Raw genomic sequence first — 20,516 nt, forward strand, 5'->3', positions numbered from 1 at the left:
CTTGTTTTTCCCACCAAATAGTTAAAATACTTTGATTAAAAATCCTGAAATGACGTCTTCACCTTCTACCTCATTTGACAAACATTTAGATTCTAGGAATTTAGGTCAAAATATTTTTCATTTAACAAAATGCGTCCTCCATTTCTGAAAACTGTTCTGTTGCCAAACTTGAAGTTGCATAAAAAACATCAAGAAGCAATACAAGCTCTATTCTGTTCATACACTTAACCAGTGGCAACTCGTCATTAGGGCCCCACCTACTGTCAGCAAAAATTAATTAAAATAATAATTACAAAAACGTGTATGAAATATATGTTAAAATATATTTAAAGATCATGTTTAGTCGTCTTGTTCATCTCTACATTGCTGTTTTAGACTGCGTTCTTCTGATTAGTGTCTAATGTCTAGTGTCGCGGATACAAGCGGCCGAGATGGGTTTTCTCCGCAGGGTGGCTGGTGTCTCCCTTAGGGATAAGGTGAGAAGTTCGGTCATCAGGGAGGGACTCGGAATTGAGCCGCTCCTCCTTCGCGTCGAAAGGAGCCAGTTGAGGTGGTTCGGGCACCTAGTTAGGATGCCACCTGGGCGCCTCCCTAGGGAGGTGTTCCAGGCACGTCCAGCTGGGAAGAGACCAAGGGGTAGACCTAGGACCAGATGGAGGGATTATATCTCTTCGCTGGCCTGGGAGCGCCTTGGGATCCCCCAGTCAGAGCTGGTTGATGTCGCCAGGGAAAAGACATTTTGGGGCTCTCTGCTGGAACTGCTACCCCCGCGACCCGACCACGGATAAGCGGGAGAAGATGGATGGATGGATGGGTACTAGTGGAGGGCCGGACTGGTTCAATGTTTATTGCAGAACTTATTGAAATGAACTTATTGCACATATTAAACCTGGAACTAACAAAGCTTAAATGATTGCCGATAAAAACAACATTAAACATTAAATAATCAGTTGCATTCATTTCTTATGGCTCTATCTGCAGCTTTTCAGAGTCATTTCTTATGAGTACATTTTCCCACAGGCCAACAACAGCTTCAACAAAACTATTCCCTCAAAGAACTAACCAAACATGCCCTGCTGTCCTGAGAGAGAAAGTGCAGAAGGAAGCATCCATTGAACTCAGTGTGCTGCTCTGTGATGCTAGTTCAGATACTTGGCGTCTCATCTTGGGTGCAGGGTCATCAATGTTTGGGCTCAGGCTCTGAGCGGAGGAGACCCTCAGGATGGAGGGAAGGTGTGCGTGCAATATACCGGCGGGCCAGATCTAATAGGAATTAGACATGTTCCTGCGGGCCGAAATTAAATCCACCAAGGGCCTGATTTGGCCCCCGGGCCTTGAGTTTGACACATGTGCTATAGGCTATTGCTCTGCTGGATCGATTGATATTGTGATCTCGGCGATGAGTGTCTGTGTTTTCCTTATATTTATAGTCTATGGTGTTTTAATGCTGAAACATTACGGTTGTTGTTATTGTTAAGTATTGCTTTGTGATGGTGCCCTTTACTTCATGTATTAAGGTGCATGGCAATATGACCCCACGCTGTGTACAGTACGTAAATGTATGTGCTGACAGTGTTGCTCCTAGTTCTTCATTCAAGGTCCCCCCCCTCTCTATCGGGACCATGGATAGCCTACAGCTATTTGTTTACGTATTTAAAAAAGCACCAAAAGCTTATATATAAACATCTAAGTTGTTCGTGCCCCACCACTTTTTTACATATAAAAACGCCACTGCACTTAAATAGCACTCATCACTAAAAGCTAATAACTAAAACTACTTTAAGATAATAACATATTGAAGATCGGTTCCTCTTCTCTTGGTTTACACTCCTTTCCCCTTTGTGGCTGCCGGCCCGATCTTCTTCTTCTGGGCTCCTGTAAGTCATCAGTTCAATAGAAATGTAATGATATTGTTAATGTGAGATTCATGATGCAGCAAGAGCCATAAAAACACAACTAAATACACTCCAATGTCTAATATGTGTCACTGATGTTGATGAAGCAAGAGACATCTTTACCCTGAGGTCTTCCTCCAGTCGAGGGTTTCTCTGGATTCCTTTTTCTCTGAGCTTTCTGCTTCAGCTTTAGCTTCCTCATCTGCTCCTCCATCTGCTCCACCTCCGGCTCCACCTCCTGCTTCTCCTCCAGCTCCACCTCCACAGGGTAGTGATCACTGACACTCAGAGCCTGGGACAGAAAATAACATTTAATAGTGTCAATAATTCACCTCATGCTTTGCCTGCTCTGGGGTGTTTCCACATTGCTTTATTTTGTGTTTGTTCTTCCGGTTAGAGCATGTGCGCTATTACTTGGAAAAGGGTTGCCAGCTTCATCAACATTTGTTTAACAAAGAAACAGTGTTTAAAGCTTTTGAATGGCTGTTATTAAGTTGTAACAGTTTTCCGGGTAAGAAACTAACCATTTAGATAACCTTCATGTGATTAGTTTATCCAAACAACGCATATTTGGGAATTTAAAAGATGTTTCCAGCTGTGAGCAGCTGCTGGCTATTTGACAGAGGTCGGTCAGCTTAATAAAAGTCAAGAGTGTTTTTCAAATGACTCTCACTGCCAGAACTGTAGACACAAGTTCGCACTGCAAGTCTAACCGTAGGATATTAAATAATAGTAAATAAAGTCATGCGAGCCACAAATAGCTAACCCTTGCTAGTTAGCTAGTTTGATAGATAGCTATTGTTCGTTGGCCAGCTTGTTAGGTTGATAGCTAACAGTCCTGGCTAAATCACCCTTCTGGCAGTTTTTATAAAACTATCCTCATGTGCTTTAGTATTCTTTCCAACCAGCCGGTGGGCTTCGGTAATGTAGCTGTTAATAATCCCAAATAAAATGTATTGTTTATGATGCTGTTAGTGCTAAACCGGAAAAATGTACATATATGTGTCTAAACTGGTAATGGGTTGGGCTGTGTCACTTCAGCAGGTTTCAGTGTTACAGTAGGGGAGACCGGGGGGGGGTAACATCTCATCGTACCAACGATACCCCCAAACATGAGTCTCACTTCTTCTTGTGTCAAGTTCAACTCTCTCTTGAAGTTGTAGGCGATGGCTGAGTTGGGGACGATGGCCTCCAGCATCCTCTCTCCGTAAACCACGATCCTGTTATTTGGAAATGCAGCACCATTTTTTTTTTTTTAAACAAACACAAGAAATGCTTTGGTTGAACTGTAACAATGAAACCTGTATTACCTGTCGTAGGTGTAGTCATTATTGTTACAAGTCGTGGTTTTGACATTATCGTCTATCAGCCAATGATAATGGGCCGAGGAGATACAGAGCGTTCTCTTCTGCTCCATGGAGAGATAATCTCCATCGGCATTAAAGTCTCCCAAAATCATAATGTTCTGCAGAAGAAAGAACACAACCAAACTCAGAATAGAAAAACACATTTTGTTCATTTGTTTTTAGTTCATTCATACTGAAGGTGTTCAAAGCTTAAACAAGTTTGCTTACATGAGAAATTAGTTACATGAGTTTTTCTCTCAAACCCATCAATAATATTTTAAACACTTACATCATTCGGCCATTTTTCCTTCACATCTTCAACCACGTCATGAAGAGCGTTCAGCTCCGCCTCTGCGTTATTTGGTGCGGTGTGGACCGGGATCAACACCAGATTCTGCGCAACTGGAGGCAAACACACACACACACACACACACACACACACACACACACACACACACACACACACATAATTCCCTGGCCGTTATCGCAACCTAAGTCTAATTTATAAAAAAGTATTTATCTTTATACAGTCCATTTATGTCTTTCCTAAAGTTAGGACCTCACAACTTAGGTCGCATTCACGCCTAATAGTCCGCTTCTCTGATCAAATAAAAGTCAACTTTATTGTAAATCGTTCAGTTTGTGTGTACAGACAGAGAGATCGAAATACTGTTTATCAATACACAATCAATAATAAGAATATTTATCCAAAAGGTAATAGAATGTTACATTAGAGGCATCCTCAACCTGAAGTATAATGCTGGCCGTCTATACTGTACCTCCTGGATCACTACACCATGGGTGTAATCCTACACGGCACACGAGAGCAGAGGGCCAGGCAAGAGCTAAAAAATGTGAGTGAAACTGATTATTCAAAGTATTTTCATCCCTTTAGTTTTGTAGGCTTGAGAAAGGAGACTGAACTCTGTCTACAGGCAACTTCCAGCGTTATTATAATCTTGTATGTAGTTTTTGGAGCCATTTGTGTTGTTTTTATCCAATACATTTAAAAAACAATGAATACTGTGTACAGTAAATGAAATTATTGTTTTGCACCTGTATATTATAGAAAATAACACTTGTGTTTTCATATTCCCTCATTTTTTTCAGGTCACATTTGATAAATATGATGGAGCCATTGGATTTGTCAATATAAGAAATGTGCACTGGAAGTTTGAGGTGAGTAACAGCTACTCGTGTAGTCATACTGTAGCTGCTTTTTGTTGTGTTCCGTCAAAAGTGTTGAGTTTAGTCATGTTTTTGTTTGGTTAATGTTCGTATTGTCTCCCACTTCCTGTTTTATTTTGTCACTCACCTGTTATGCTTCATTCCAGGTTCCTTGACTCCCTACCCTTGTGTGTGTCTCCCGCTCTCATCAGCACCAGCCCCACCCCTGATTGTTTCCACCTGTACCCAGTTACCTCTTGTTTAAATTCCCCAGTCTCCCGTTGTTTTGTGTCAGTTCGTCTTGTCCTGGTCCCTTTGCAAGTAGTCAGCGTGCCTGCGATTACTCACCTTGTCTCAAGCCTGATTTATGCTCTCGTTTATTGTGTACGTTGTTGTTCCTCACGCAGTGAGCGATTTTCTTTGTGCCTTTTTTGGAAATAAAGTATATTACTTATACTTTACCTCTGTCTCCCGGGTCGTGCATTTGAGTCCTTTTCCCTGTGTTTCCAAGTTTGTGACACTTTTACAGCATGTATGTTTTGCTCAGGGTTTGTACATTTCAAGTTCATCAACTATTACTTTGAAGATGTATGATTACATTTATTCAAATGCATACAACTAAATATACCTTACTCAAATACTGTGACAGAGTTAAGACTAAAATGTGTATCTCATGCAGCCCCATTTTGTAAATGCATCTTTGCCTCAGGATTGATTTAAAAATGCTTCTTTTAGTTTTAATGTGTTCATGTTCTTCATCTATATCATGGGGAAACCATTTCAAATGTAATCCAAAATAAGTACTCATTCAACCATTTCTCATTGGTGGTCACTACTGCTCCACTAAATTGACCCCAAATTGTGCAACTTTCTTTCATCTGATCTGACATCTTTCAATTATTTCAATACTTTTAAGTCTTTAAATATACCCATTTAAAATGGGTAGTTATTATTTTACTATTACTTTTAATTGCTTTTTTAACAGTTGAAGTGATTTTAATAATGTTCGCCGGTTCAAGTCCCCTACTACTGACAAATGTGCACACATTAAGACCAGTCACTTCAATATTTTGAGAATGTGCATTAGTGCAAGATTGGTGCACATCAGACGACAGGTTATTTTAATACTGCTGTGAATCTGGAGATCAACAGACTCGAGCGGCCCGCATATGATTATACAATCAGACAACGTCCGTTAAAAAAACATTATAACACTGAGAGACGTTCTGCAGTCAGGAGGAGGTTTCACCGACGACAGGTGACTCTGACTTTTATGTATAGTTGACGGAGCATTTTAACTTTACACGACACTGTTCAACACTTCATTCTGCTTCACTCTTTCGCAAAAGATTTAGAAGAAATCCGCGTTCTTGTGACTCGTAAATACCACGCTTCCTATGTTTTGGTGCAGACTGCGTTCACACCAGAGATGAACCGCTCCAGAGTTCACTACCAAGCGGTCTGAGATTTCCTCTTTTAGGTTGTTTAGTTCACATCAGAGGTCTCAGACTGCGCTCACACCCACCCAAACAAACCGCACCAAGCGGTGAAACGCACCAGGGTTCGATTCCACCGGACTAAATAAGGCTGGTGTGAATGCGACCTAAAACTCCAAGTGGTCCTCACAATGATAGCCATGCAAGACATATGCAAACACACATAAACACACCTGTGAGGACCTACATAAACAAAACATTTTTGCCTAACCTATAACCCCTATTTTAACTAAAGAAGTGCTTTAACATTCAAACAGTCCATTGAAGGGCTGTACCAATATATTGAACAGGCCAAAATGTCCTCATAATCCATAAAGGCCCGCACAACACACAAAACCCAAAACCCAAATTGATCCTCACAATGAAATTCTAAAAAACTAAAACACACACAAACACACACAAATACCTGTGTTTCGACAATTGAGACGGACAACGAAAGGCTGTCTGGAGATCACATCTTCATCATCGTCATCATCGTCATCTTCATCATCTCCGTCATCTTCGTCATCTTCATCATCTTCGTCATCTTCATCTTCGTCATCATCTTCATCTTCTTCATCAATGTCTCCGTACTGGTAGGAGTCTAATATCTTCACTTCTTTCTTTCTGGAACACAAAGCCACAAACATGTTCTGTATTATAAAGCTTATAAGCACACATGTTATGTTTTGTTTGTTTATTCATGTATTTTCATTAGTTAGTGAGATATCTCAAGCCTTGGGCAAGCAGCACACTGTGATGATTTGTAAAGCCTATGATGTTCTGGGTCTTATAGATTATAGAACTTAAAAGATTGAAGTCAAGCATCTCAATGAAGAGTAATGTAATGTGTCACAGCTTACTGGTTCAAAATATTGATAACTTTCTTTTGTCTTTGATATTCCACACAGTTTTTAAATGATAAGTATCCGATTGAATGTGGCTGTTACCAATTTAAGACATATTTTAATTCCTGTGAGACATAACGTAAAGCACAATTGGTAGATGTATACTGAGGCTTGGTCTGAATCCAGTTCGAAGACCATTTGCCGTGTGTCATCACTCCCCATTTCAAGTCTGTCTCTGTTGCCCTAAAAGGTCTTTAAACCACACATAGGATTGTCCTGGTTTGGCTGTACTTGTGTTTCTGACCTGTAGAAGTAGACAAACTTCTCCTTGTGACCCTCCGGTCCCAGAGATTCACTGGGCTTCATGAGGTACCGATTACTTCTGTTATCTCTGTCAGAAAGCAAAAACAACTGATTATCTCTCACAGTCATCAATTTCTGTTTTTGTTTCATTTTAGATGCCCCATAAGATTGCATTAGTTTTTAGCCACATAAAGGACAATCTTATTGACAGAGCAGACTGGGCTCTGGTTTCAGACAGAGGGTGAAAAGAGGTGCTGCAGCACAGGCAGTATGAGAAAAATAAAGAGCTTTTTGAACATTAAAGCATGGAGACATGTAGAGACACTACATACTGATATACACCTGAACATCAGCAGGAGAGGACTCTTTAAAGTAGAGACACTACATACTGATATACACCTGAACATCAGCAGGAGAGGACTCTTTAAAGTAGAGACACTACATACTGATATACACCTGAACATCAGCAGGAGAGGACTCTTTAAAGTAGAGACACTACATACTGATGTACACCTGAACATCAGCAGGAGAGGACTCTTTAAAGTAGAGACACTACATACTGATATACACCTGAACATCAGCAGGAGAGGACTCTTTAAAGTAGAGACACTACATACTGATATACAGCTGAACATCAGCAGGAGAGGACTCTTTAAAGTAGAGACACTACATACTGATATACAGCTGAACATCAGCAGGAGAGGACTCTTTAAAGTAGAGACACTACATACTGATATACACCTGAACATCAGCAGGAGAGGACTCTTTAAAGTAGAGACACTACATACTGATATACACCTGAACATCAGCAGGAGATGACTCTTTAAAGTAGAGACACTACATACTGATATACACCTGAACATCAGCAGGAGAGGACTCTTTAAAGTAGAGACACTACATACTGATATACAGCTGAACATCAGCAGGAGAGGACTCTTTAAAGTAGAGACACTACATACTGATATACACCTGAACATCAGCAGGAGAGGACTCTTTAAAGTAGAGACACTACATACTGATGTACACCTGAACATCAGCAGGAGAGGACTCTTTAAAGTAGAGACACTACATACTGATATACACCTGAACATCAGCAGGAGAGGACTCTTTAAAGTAGAGACACTACATACTGATATACAGCTGAACATCAGCAGGAGAGGACTCTTTAAAGTAGAGACACTACATACTGATATATACCTGAACATCAGCAGGAGAGGACTCTTTAAAGTAGAGACACTACATACTGATATACACCTGAACATCAGCAGGAGAGGACTCTTTAAAGTAGAGACACTATATACTGATATACACCTGAACATCAGCAGGAGAGGACTCTTTAAAGTAGAGACACTACATACTGATATACACCTGAACATCAGCAGGAGAGGACTCTTTAAAGTAGAGACACTACATACTGATATACAGCTGAACATCAGCAGGAGAGGACTCTTTAAAGTAGAGACACTACATACTGATATACACCTGAACATCAGCAGGAGAGGACTCTTTAAAGTAGAGACACTACATACTGATATACACCTGCACATCAGCAGGAGAGGACTCTTTAAATTAATGTGCATGCTTCTATGTGTGGAGAACTCACCCATATTCATTAAGGTGTTGGCGGAGCAGTTTCATGGCCTCACCACTCACATCCATCACCTCCACCAGCAGCACCACGCTGTACTGAGACATGATCTGCAAAACACAACCACAGAGAAAAGAAAGCACAGAACTTTTTTAATTGTTTTATCAATGCATAAAAAACTGCTCCTTTCCTTTAATTTTCTCGTCATGTACAAAAACATTAACTGAAATATTACACTGAACAAACTTGTGTGCTTCAGCACGGTGAGTTACCTTTATGATATTATCCCGTACGTCCTGGTTGTTGACTTTATCCCATCCCAGTGTCTGGACATTGAAGGCAGCGATCTTCATTTTGACTAAAAATCTAAATCAAATTAATTTCATAGATTTAAACCGATACACCCAACATATTATCAAAGCCAGTGGTGGACAGTAACAAAGAACATTTACTAAAGTGCTGTACTCAATTACAAGGTACTTAACGAGAGTATACAGTATGTCCATTTAAAGAAACTATTATTTTACTCTTCATCCAATACCTGCTACATTTACTTACTTTTCTCTATTGGGTTTCCATTTATGGGAGAAATAATCTCTGTCGTTAACAAATGTTTACTTACATGTTTAGTTCAGCAGGATAATCTGCACATATTACTGTAACACCACTTTATGATGTTTGAAGGGTAAATGCAATTGCCAGAAGGAAAAATGATATCAAAGTCAAAGTCAACTTTATTGTCAATCTTTCAGTATGTGTGTACACTTGCTTTGAAGCACTAAAGTATCCTGTTGAAGGAACGGTGATAATATTATACACAAGGGAAAACAAGGTGAATTGAACCATCCCAACGAAAAAGGCCAAGACACACATCGAGCCCAGAAAATGAATGTTATTAAGGGCTGTAAATATAATGAGCCTATGTCTAAAATGAACAACATTCTTAGGAGATTTAACCTCTTGAGGCCTGGGCCCTAACCCTAACTCCTCGAAAATGACATGCCCAGAATGAATGAGTATATCTTCACTTCCAAAAGGGGTATATGAATAACCTTTTTTATCAAAGCAATGATACACCTGTGAGTTGGCTGTAGAAGTGTCTGAATCAATTTAGATGTTGCTGTGTCAGAGTAAATTCAGGGTTAGTGTTCAGGGGTAAACCCTAACTCGCTTTAGTTTTTTCAAATCTGCAGCTCTTCATCCCTGCTATATGTGATGAGCGATACAAATATTTGTTACCTTAAGTTCTTAATAAAACTGTCACTGTTGGACTCAGTACTAGTTTGACTGCTACCAGAAATAAAATGAAGTACTTTTACTGTGTACTTTGTGAGTAATCCTCTGTCAAAGTCCCCTCCATAGCACATAATGCATGTTTCCTGCTATCTTTGATGAGTGATCAAAATATTTTACGATTAGTTGTTATTGAAATTGATACTGCTGGACTCAGTTGTAGTACATCTACTAGTACCAACTATATAATTAAGTACTTTTAGTGTGTTATAAATCCTCTGTAAAGGTCCCCTCCTGAGTACAAGAATGTATGTTTTTCTGCTACAGTATGTTTAAAGGTGGGGTAAGTTTCAGAAACCGGCTCGAGATACACTTGTTGTTATATTCCATGGAATGCTCTTAACATCCTGATAGCAATGAATATCTGAAGTGCTTTGACAAAAAATCCATAAAGAAATGTCATCTGTGGAAGCCGTGGCGCTGTAAAAAGCACGACCAATCATCTGAGACGGCTAAAGTAACTGGATGGCCTACCTGCCTGTCAGCCTTCCATCTGGGCACAAACTTATCTCGTGCCCTCATTGGTCATGTGCGCGTTCGTGTGTGTTGGTGGAGGGGCTCTGTGAGGAAGTGGAAGATTTTTTCCGGCTGTGTATTTTCAAATTCTAGCGCACTCGAGCTGGTTTCTCCAAAATTACCTACCCCACCTTTAATAATATTAAAAGACCTTTTTTGATATGCCATTAAACCTTAGAAAATCTTGAAATCTTGAAATCTTGAAAGGGATGTGCAAAATAGCAATTATATACAGTTTTTAATGAACTATTAGTAGAGAATAACGAGTAATTAATATACTTTATAGAGATCTGCAGATAAATGTTTAGTCTTCTCAAGCACCAACTATCAAATATCTCTCCTGATTGTTGGCACTTGACAATCACCTTACCCTGAATTTTACTCAGGTATAATTAAAGTCTGCTTTAAGGGCTGTTTATATTTCACATTATTAATCAGAATCTGCAGAGTTACTAAAGTAAATGTAGTGGAGTAAAAATACCAGGTTAACCTCTGAATTGTAGTGGAGTAGAATATATATTAATGCTGCCCATTATGGATAGAAGCGATTTTTACCCATGTAGTAATTACATGTTTTAAATGTGTACACACCAATGTGTTTCCTATCGCCTAAACCTCCAGGGCTGTACACCGTTTAATACTGTCAACTTCTAATTTTTGGAAAAACGAAAACGTCTTTTAAAACTACAATTCCCAGTAGAGACGTGCCATAGAGAACATGTTGCGAAACACAATAGCCAGCATGTGTAGTTCTCGGGGGGCGTTTGAGTCCGGTTTTGGATAGTCTGCCGTGGTTTCGTTCCATTTCAAAGAGCTTGACACTCGGCGTAACCGTGGCGCACTGCCACTCCAACATCCAATCCCAGAGCTTGAAGATTAATCATGGGGTTTGTCAACGGGACTGTAGTCCCAAACGATAGCTGGGGATTATGGGTAGTGTAGTGTCTTCGGCCATCCTCAACTGAAATGTTTTTCGGATATCATATTGCATTAACAACACCACATCTGGCGTCACAGAGATCTTCTGTTATTGTCCTTTCTTCTTAGAGGAAGTACAGAAACACGTAACTGGATTTGTTTTCATGTTTGAGGTGCAATAAACGACACAGCAGCTTTTTGGCATGTTAAAAACTATTATTTTCTGCCTCGCTCATGAGAGTAACAGCTGGCGAAATTACAGCCTCGCCTACTGATTTCAAATGTGTGCTCTAAAATTATATTTATAAATGACTATTATCATTATTATAAGCAAGACAATAAATGGCAAAGATATGTAGAAAATAAACGTATTTAAGATACGTTCATAACGAACATAACGTGGGAGAAAATATGTTTCTAGAAGATACGTAGAAAATAAACGTATTTGAGATACGTTTATAACGAACGTAACGTAGGAGAAAATACGTTTCTAGCTAAACGTAATTGAGAATGCAGTTTAGTTCTGTGGGAACGTAATTTTTAGTTGCCCCTTATCATAAGCCTAAAGTACGCAGGTCTCCTCAACAGTCCTTTTGGAGCCCTCCCCTTCTCCCCAGCCCTAAACCTAAGGGCCCCTCCCTGATTACTCCCACCCAGGAGTCTCCCCCCTTCCCTTTTCCAGCTGGGAAGAGACCAAGGGGTAGACCTAGGACCAGGTGGAGGGATTATATCTCTTCGCTGGCCTGGGAGCGCCTTGGGATCCCCCAGTCAGAGCTGGTTGATGTGGCCGGGGAAAGGAAAGTTTGGGGCTCTCTGCTGGAACTATACCTCCGAGACCCGACCACGGATAAGCGGGAGAAGATGGATGGAAAACATACAAATAAAGTTTACTATGCCACCTTTTTGTTTTAATTTATTATTTAGAGAAAATGATTTGTGCTGAAAGTCATATAGTGTTGTGTCTCAAACGGATAGACTAGGTTATTCATTTATTTGCCTAACAGTTGCTCCAGTTAAGGCCCGAGCCTGTTTTTCAGGTCTCAGGCTCGAAAATTACATTCCCAGAACAAATTACTATATGTTCCCTTCTAAAAGGGGTAAATTAATAATCTTTTTTCTCAAAGTAATGATAAACCTGTGAGTTGGATGTAGAAAAGTCAGAATCAATATAGATTTATTTTTATTTTAAAGTAAATTCAGATTGAACATGGTAAAAAATTGTAAATGATAGTGTCCGTCCAAAAAGAAATCATAACTTATAGTGAAAACAGCCTTGAATGATGGGATGGTAGAATAAAAGCTTTAGGAATCCAAACTATAACATGTAAGTACCCTGTATCAAGATTGATGCAAAACAAGTGACATTTGACCTTTTTAGAGAGGTTTAGAAAAAAGAAACACTTCTCATTTGGGTGGATTTTCCATATCTCCGGAACCCATCGGTCGATTTTGATGATTGACACCTCTTTTGAACCGTTAGAGCCAATATAATCGAGGGGAAGTTCCTAAAATCCATCAAAACATTACCCATTGGTGAATGAGTGATGCGTAGCCAGAATGCCCAAAACCGGAAGCTGTCAGACACTCTAGCTATAGCAGCTATGAAAACTCCATTATTGACATAAATATGATGATGGATTATCAGTAATCATTTCAAAGTGACACAGACACATTGGATTAACCTTCAGCAGCGGGTTTATCGTTGTAATGCCATTGAACACAACTTTTGATCTGAAACAGCTAAGGGAAGACATATTTGCTGTTTTTGCTCCGTAAAGCTATACGTTGTGTGTTGTCTGGGTTTTCTTCCCCTGCCGCGAGTTTTGATGACACAGTGATGATACAGTGATGATACTTATACCGCTATAATCTGTGGAATATCAGCTCTCATGTGATATCTTGGTTGTGCAGATCCGATAAGTAATAAGGTATTTATACCGTGCATTCTGTGCTAAGTGCGTTAGCATTTTTTTTCGCTCAGGGCTAATTCAGAGGCTCTGCGTTAGAGTTGTGTTTTGTTTCGGTCCAAATTGTTAATATTGTCCGATAGCTGAGTTTCTTCCCGTTAAGTGGGTATGACACATTCATAGTTTGTTAAATGTTAAGAAGCCGTCAGACGCTGTTTCTTGCAAGATGTTGCGTTTTTCCCCCGGTACCGGGGGCATGGGGCTTAACTGTAAAATGCTACAATAACATTTGCAATTCGTTTTTAATCTGCCATGTACGCTATCAATGTCTCTCAGCCACCGTAGTGTTGTGTCAAGTGAGCATATTTTATAGGGGGCGTGTCGTGTACCGTCTTGCTGCGGCTGCAGCTGGTGATATTGCAATATGTATCTGTTAAGATAAGATAATAAGAAAATAGAAGTCACCCGACTTTCTGACACATACTGTAATCTTCCCAAACCTATCACACGTAATCCACCAGAGAAGAAGAAACACATTTGTACTTGAAAGGCAGTAAACTAATTAAGGGTAAAACTGTTGGCACACGAACACAACAAAATAAACAATAAAATTAAATATTTAAAAAATACTTTTAAATTCAGGTAAATACGAAAATAAAAATTAAATAAATAAAAATTCAATAAAAAAATATAATTAACATGTAAATATAAGACTATGTTTTAATTATTGCCGCCTGTTGCAGCCGGTTTCCCTCTAATTTGTAATGTATCAAACTATGGAAAATGACACAGAGAATAAAGTTTGAACATGATATGAATATTTGAGAATTTTTGTTTTTATACCTTCAAGGTTTTTTTAATCTTCTCTGTTATTATTATTATTATAATTATAATTATTATTGTAATTATTATTATTGCTGTTTGTTTTGTTTCTAACTTGTTCAATACATTGATTAATAAAAAAGTCATATAAACTCCATAGCTGAGAAATTAACACTTTTTACAATAAGAAGAATAAAACTGAAAAGAGACAACAAAGAAAACTCACCCTTCTGTTGAGTAAAATCTAAATAATGACCCAGCAGCAGAGGTTGTTTCTGTGTCAGCGGACAGGAGTGATGTGAGAGGTTCTGCAGAAACACCAGGAATTAAAGAAACCCATGAAGTGTGTCTGAAAGCCAAAAGAAACTTCTAATTTATACTGACACAGGCAGGAGAGACATGGCCCCCGCCTATTGCATGTTTTCTTATTTGATTAGGTTCCAAATGAGGAGGTTATATATGTTATCCTATTTATTATTAATCCCCTGTTTGCTATTTAAACATTGTTTATATTATTTTATTTATATTTTAGTTATTACTTTCCATTGTATTTTAAATGGATGTTGGAGCCTCCCGCACTGAAACACCCTGAAATAAGCCCATTAATAAAGTATTTTTAAACATCATCCGAGGCGTGTCCCATGTCTCACCTGCACCACATAGACCTCGGCCTGGGTTTTAAGCACTTTTAGGGACACTTGGTTGACTTTATTTTAAAATACTTTCCCTCCCCGTGCGCCTACTAACCCGGGTGTATTTTTTTTATATTTATATTTTAATATTTGGGTTGATGTGACAAGCACTTATTTTACTAAGCACTTTTATGTATTTATTTATCATTTATTTTTTCACACACATTTTACCTGCAAGCCGTTTTTAAACAAAGTCAACCTCGGTACTTTTAGCCAGATGTTTTTAACCCACTTACCAGGTCTTTTACCAGATGTTGTGGGACACAGCCTCGGACACCTCACCGGGGAAGACCCCCCTCGGGGGCAGGAGTACAGGTTTTAACCCCGCCACACACGCTCTGTGCTTCAGCCGCTGCTCTCTTTTATCCCTTTTATTGCATTTTCTTTATTTCATTTAAATAAATGTAACACAGACCAAACAGGGCTTTTATAAACCTTATTGGTTTTATTACAGGAGTTTTTAAATAGGTTTTTAAACAACAAATATTTACCCGAGAGCCCGTACACCACGCTGCGCTCCGTTCCCCAAAGCCCTAACCCTAACAATAATTAATAGATGATCTCATTAATACCTATTTTATGTACTAAAACATAAAAATAAAGTTTACTAAGCCACCTTTTTGTTTTAATGTATTAATTAGACAAAATGATTTGTGCTGAAAGTCATATACTGTTCTGTCTCAAATAGTTATTAATTTATTTGCTTAATAGTTGCTTAAAATGCTACAATAACATTAGCAGATCGTTTTGAATCTGCCATGTACGGTATCAATGGGGCGTGTCGTGTACCGTCTGGCTGCGGCTGCAGCTGGTGATATTGCAATATAGGCGTATTCTGTTAAAATAAGATAATAAGACTCCCCGTAAATATAAATGAAATAAGTCCTTTCTGACACATAATCTTCCCAAACCTATCACACGTAATCCACCAGAGAAGAAGAAACACATTTGTACTTGAAAGGCAGTAAACTAATAAAGGGTAAAACGTTTGGCACACGAACACAAAAAGAAATAATAAAATAAAATATTGAAAAAATACTTTTAAATTCAGGTAAATAAAAAGATAAAAATAGAATAAATACAAATTAAATAAAAAAAGACAATTAACAAAAATAAGGCTATATTTTAATTATTGCCGCCTGTTGCCGGTTTCCCTCTAACTTGTAATGTATCAAACTATGGAAAATGACACAGAGAATAAAGTTTGAACATGATATGAATATTTGAGAATTTTTGTTTTTAAACCTTCAACGTTTTTTTTATCTTCGCTACTCTCTGTTATAATTATTATTATTATTATTATTATTATTATTGTTATTATTATTATTATTATTATTATTATTATTATTATTATAATAATTATTGTAATTATTATTATTGCTGTTTGTTTTGTTTCTAACTTGTTCAATACATTGATTAATAAAAAAGTCATATAAACTCCATAGCTGAGAAATTAACACTTTTTACAATAAGAAGAATAAAACTGAAAAGAGACAACAAAGAAAACTCACCCTTCTGTTGAGTAAAATCTAAATAATGACCCAGCAGCAGAGGTTGTTTCTGTGTCAGCGGACAGGAGTGATGTGAGAGGTTCTGCAGAAACACCAGGAATTAAAGAAACCCATGAAGTGTGTCTGAAAGCCAAAAGAAACTTCTAATTTATACTGACACAGGCAGGAGAGACATGGCCCCCGCCTATTGCATGTTTTCTTATTTGATTAGGTTCCAAATGAGGAGGTTATATATGTTATCCTATTTATTATTAATCCCCTGTTTGCTATTTAAACATTGTTTATATTATTTTATTTATATTTTAGTTATTACTTTCCATTGTATTTTAAATGGATGTTGGAGCCTCCCGCACTGAAACACCCTGAAATAAGCCCATTAATAAAGTATTTTTAAACATCATCCGAGGCGTGTCCCATGTCTCACCTGCACCACATAGACCTCGGCCTGGGTTTTAAGCACTTTTAGGGACACTTGGTTGACTTTATTTTAAAATACTTTCCCTCCCCGTGCGCCTACTAACCCGGGTGTATTTTATATTTTATATTTTAATATTTGGGTTGATGTGACAAGCACTTATTTTACTAAGCACTTTTATGTATTTATTTATCATTTATTTTTTCACACACATTTTACCTGCAAGCCGTTTTTAAACAAAGTCAACCTCGGTACTTTTAGCCAGATGTTTTTAACCCACTTACCAGGTCTTTTACCAGATGTTGTGGGACACAGCCTCGGACACCTCACCGGGGGAGACCCCCTCGGGGGCAGGAGTACAGGTTTTAACCCCGCCACACACGCTCTGTGCTTCAGCCGCTGCTCTCTTTTATCCCTTTTATTGCATTTTCTTTATTTCATTTAAATAAATGTAACACAGACCAAACAGGGCTTTTATAAACCTTATTGGTTTTATTACAGGAGTTTTTAAATAGGTTTTTAAACAACAAATATTTACCCGAGAGCCCGTACACCACGCTGCGCTCCGTTCCCCAAAGCCCTAACCCTAACAATAATTAATAGATGATCTCATTAATACCTATTTTATGTACTAAAACATAAAAATAAAGTTTACTAAGCCACCTTTTTGTTTTAATGTATTAATTAGACAAAATGATTTGTGCTGAAAGTCATATACTGTTCTGTCTCAAATAGTTATTAATTTATTTGCTTAATAGTTGCTTAAAATGCTACAATAACATTAGCAGATCGTTTTGAATCTGCCATGTACGGTATCAATGGGGCGTGTCGTGTACCGTCTGGCTGCGGCTGCAGCTGGTGATATTGCAATATAGGCGTATTCTGTTAAAATAAGATAATAAGACTCCCCGTAAATATAAATGAAATAAGTCCTTTCTGACACATAATCTTCCCAAACCTATCACACGTAATCCACCAGAGAAGAAGAAACACATTTGTACTTGAAAGGCAGTAAACTAATAAAGGGTAAAACGTTTGGCACACGAACACAAAAAGAAATAATAAAATAAAATATTGAAAAAATACTTTTAAATTCAGGTAAATAAAAAGATAAAAATAGAATAAATACAAATTAAATAAAAAAAGACAATTAACAAAAATAAGGCTATATTTTAATTATTGCCGCCTGTTGCCGGTTTCCCTCTAACTTGTAATGTATCAAACTATGGAAAATGACACAGAGAATAAAGTTTGAACATGATATGAATATTTGAGAATTTTTGTTTTTATACCTTCAACGTTTTTTTTATCTTCGCTACTCTCTGTTATAATTATTATTATTATTATTATTATTATTGTTATTATTATTATTATTATTATTATTATTATTATTATAATAATTATTGTAATTATTATTATTGCTGTTTGTTTTGTTTCTAACTTGTTCAATACATTGATTAATAAAAAAGTCATATAAACTCCATAGCTGAGAAATTAACACTTTTTACAATAAGAAGAATAAAACTGAAAAGAGACAACAAAGAAAACTCACCCTTCTGTTGAGTAAAATCTAAATAATGACCCAGCAGCTGAGGTTGTTTCTGTGTCAGCGGACAGGAGTGATGTGAGAGGTTCTGCAGAAACACCAGGAATTAAAGAAACCCATGAAGTGTGTCTGAAAGCCAAAAGAAACTTCTAATTTATACTGACACAGGCAGGAGAGACATGGCCCCCGCCTATTGCATGTTTTCTTATTTGATTAGGTTCCAAATGAGGAGGTTATATATGTTATCCTATTTATTATTAATCCCCTGTTTGCTATTTAAACATTGTTTATATTATTTTATTTATATTTTAGTTATTACTTTCCATTGTATTTTAAATGGATGTTGGAGCCTCCCGCACAGAAACACCCTGAAATAAGCCCATTAATAAAGTATTTTTAAACATCATCCGAGGCGTGTCCCATGTCTCACCTGCACCACATAGACCTCGGCCTGGGTTTTAAGCACTTTTAGGGACACTTGGTTGACTTTATTTTAAAATACTTTCCCTCCCCGTGCGCCTACTAACCCGGGTGTATTTTATATTTTATATTTTACATATTTGTTTTATATTTGACATATTTTAATATTTGGGTTGATGTGACAAGCACTTATTTTACTAAGCACTTTTATGTATTTATTTATCATTTATTTTTTCACACACATTTTACCTGCAAGCCGTTTTTAAACAAAGTCAACCTCGGTACTTTTAGCCAGATGTTTTTAACCCACTTACCAGGTCTTTTACCAGATGTTGTGGGACACAGCCTCGGACACCTCACCGGGGGAGACCCCCTCGGGGGCAGGAGTACAGGTTTTAACCCCGCCACACACGCTCTGTGCTTCAGCCGCTGCTCTCTTTTATCCCTTTTATTGCATTTTCTTTATTTCATTTAAATAAATGTAACACAGACCAAACAGGGCTTTTATAAACCTTATTGGTTTTATTACAGGAGTTTTTAAATAGGTTTTTAAACAACAAATATTTACCCGAGAGCCCGTACACCACGCTGCGCTCCGTTCCCCAAAGCCCTAACCCTAACAATAATTAATAGATGATCTCATTAATACCTATTTTATGTACTAAAACATAAAAATAAAGTTTACTAAGCCACCTTTTTGTTTTAATGTATTAATTAGACAAAATGATTTGTGCTGAAAGTCATATACTGTTCTGTCTCAAATAGTTATTAATTTATTTGCTTAATAGTTGCTTAAAATGCTACAATAACATTAGCAGATCGTTTTGAATCTGCCATGTACGGTATCAATGGGGCGTGTCGTGTACCGTCTGGCTGCGGCTGCAGCTGGTGATATTGCAATATAGGCGTATTCTGTTAAAATAAGATAATAAGACTCCCCGTAAATATAAATGAAATAAGTCCTTTCTGACACATAATCTTCCCAAACCTATCACACGTAATCCACCAGAGAAGAAGAAACACATTTGTACTTGAAAGGCAGTAAACTAATGAAGGGTAAAACGTTTGGCACACGAACACAAAAATAAATAATAAAATAAAATATTGAAAAAATACTTTTAAATTCAGGTAAATAAAAAGATAAAAATAGAATAAATACAAATTAAATAAAAAAAGACGATTAACAAAAATAAGGCTTTGTTTTAATTATTGCCGCCTGTTGCCGGTTTCCCTCTAACTTGTAATGTATCAAACTATGGAAAATGACACAGAGAATACAGTTTGAACATGATATGTCTATTTGAGAATTTTACTTTTGCAGTGTATACATTTAGCATTTTAACATTATTATATGCTTACCTTTAACCTTTGTGTGCTGTTTGGGTCTGTGGGCCCCGTTTTCAGTGTTTATTACATTACATTACATTTAGCTGACGCTTTTATCCACTTTTATATGCTTTGTTAGCAATTATTTGTTAGTAATTCTATCGCTTGCTAAAAGAAAATGTATTCAATTTAGTTATTTTAACCTGCTTTATTTGGGGGGGGGGGCTCACCTTCTCTGGGGTCCGGGGGCATGCAGCCCCGGGAAGATAAGTTTTAAATGTTGAAGTGAAATGCATCAATCTGGTGCACTTAGAGCACAAAATGAATTTATGGATACAGCTCTCAACACTGTATACTGGGAGCTGTATACTTTTCAATAATCCAAACATATTTAGAATATGATCACAAGTTCACAACCAATAACAAATCATTTAAACTGGTTTATTATTACCTTATGTTACCTAGTTAGCATTATTTCTTTTTATTTATGCATATTTTACTAATCACTCCCCTTTTTGTTTTTTTTAT

General features: G+C 37.5%; 1 protein-coding gene and 1 long non-coding RNA gene across 3 annotated transcripts; both read right to left on the reverse strand.

Moving 5' to 3' along the window:
* Positions 1–1,427: 1,427 nt before the first annotated feature.
* Positions 1,428–8,729, reverse strand: LOC117539911 (deoxyribonuclease-1-like 1). The gene is made up of 8 exons (XM_034206266.1): positions 8,638–8,729; positions 7,036–7,122; positions 6,311–6,510; positions 3,531–3,643; positions 3,206–3,360; positions 3,019–3,115; positions 2,019–2,187; positions 1,428–1,875 (listed from the first exon to the last, which is right to left on the reverse strand). The coding sequence occupies exons 1-8, from the start codon at positions 8,727–8,729 to the stop codon at positions 1,823–1,825; spliced, it is 966 nt and encodes a 321-aa protein (XP_034062157.1). The 3' UTR covers positions 1,428–1,822.
* Positions 8,730–8,901: 172 nt separating this feature from the next.
* On the reverse strand, positions 8,902–18,783 carry LOC117539919. Of its 2 annotated transcripts, none has more exons than XR_004568089.1 (4): positions 18,249–18,783; positions 16,282–16,363; positions 14,305–14,386; positions 8,902–8,988 (listed from the first exon to the last, which is right to left on the reverse strand). It is a non-coding gene; the product is annotated as an uncharacterized LOC117539919 (long non-coding RNA). The 2 variants fall into 2 exon arrangements; XR_004568088.1 differs by having other exon boundaries at positions 16,282–16,404.
* Positions 18,784–20,516: the final 1,733 nt, after the last annotated feature.

The sequence above is a fragment of the Gymnodraco acuticeps genome, unplaced genomic scaffold (genome assembly GCF_902827175.1).
Source record: "Gymnodraco acuticeps unplaced genomic scaffold, fGymAcu1.1, whole genome shotgun sequence".
In the NCBI taxonomy this organism is placed as follows: Eukaryota; Metazoa; Chordata; class Actinopteri; order Perciformes; family Bathydraconidae; genus Gymnodraco; species Gymnodraco acuticeps.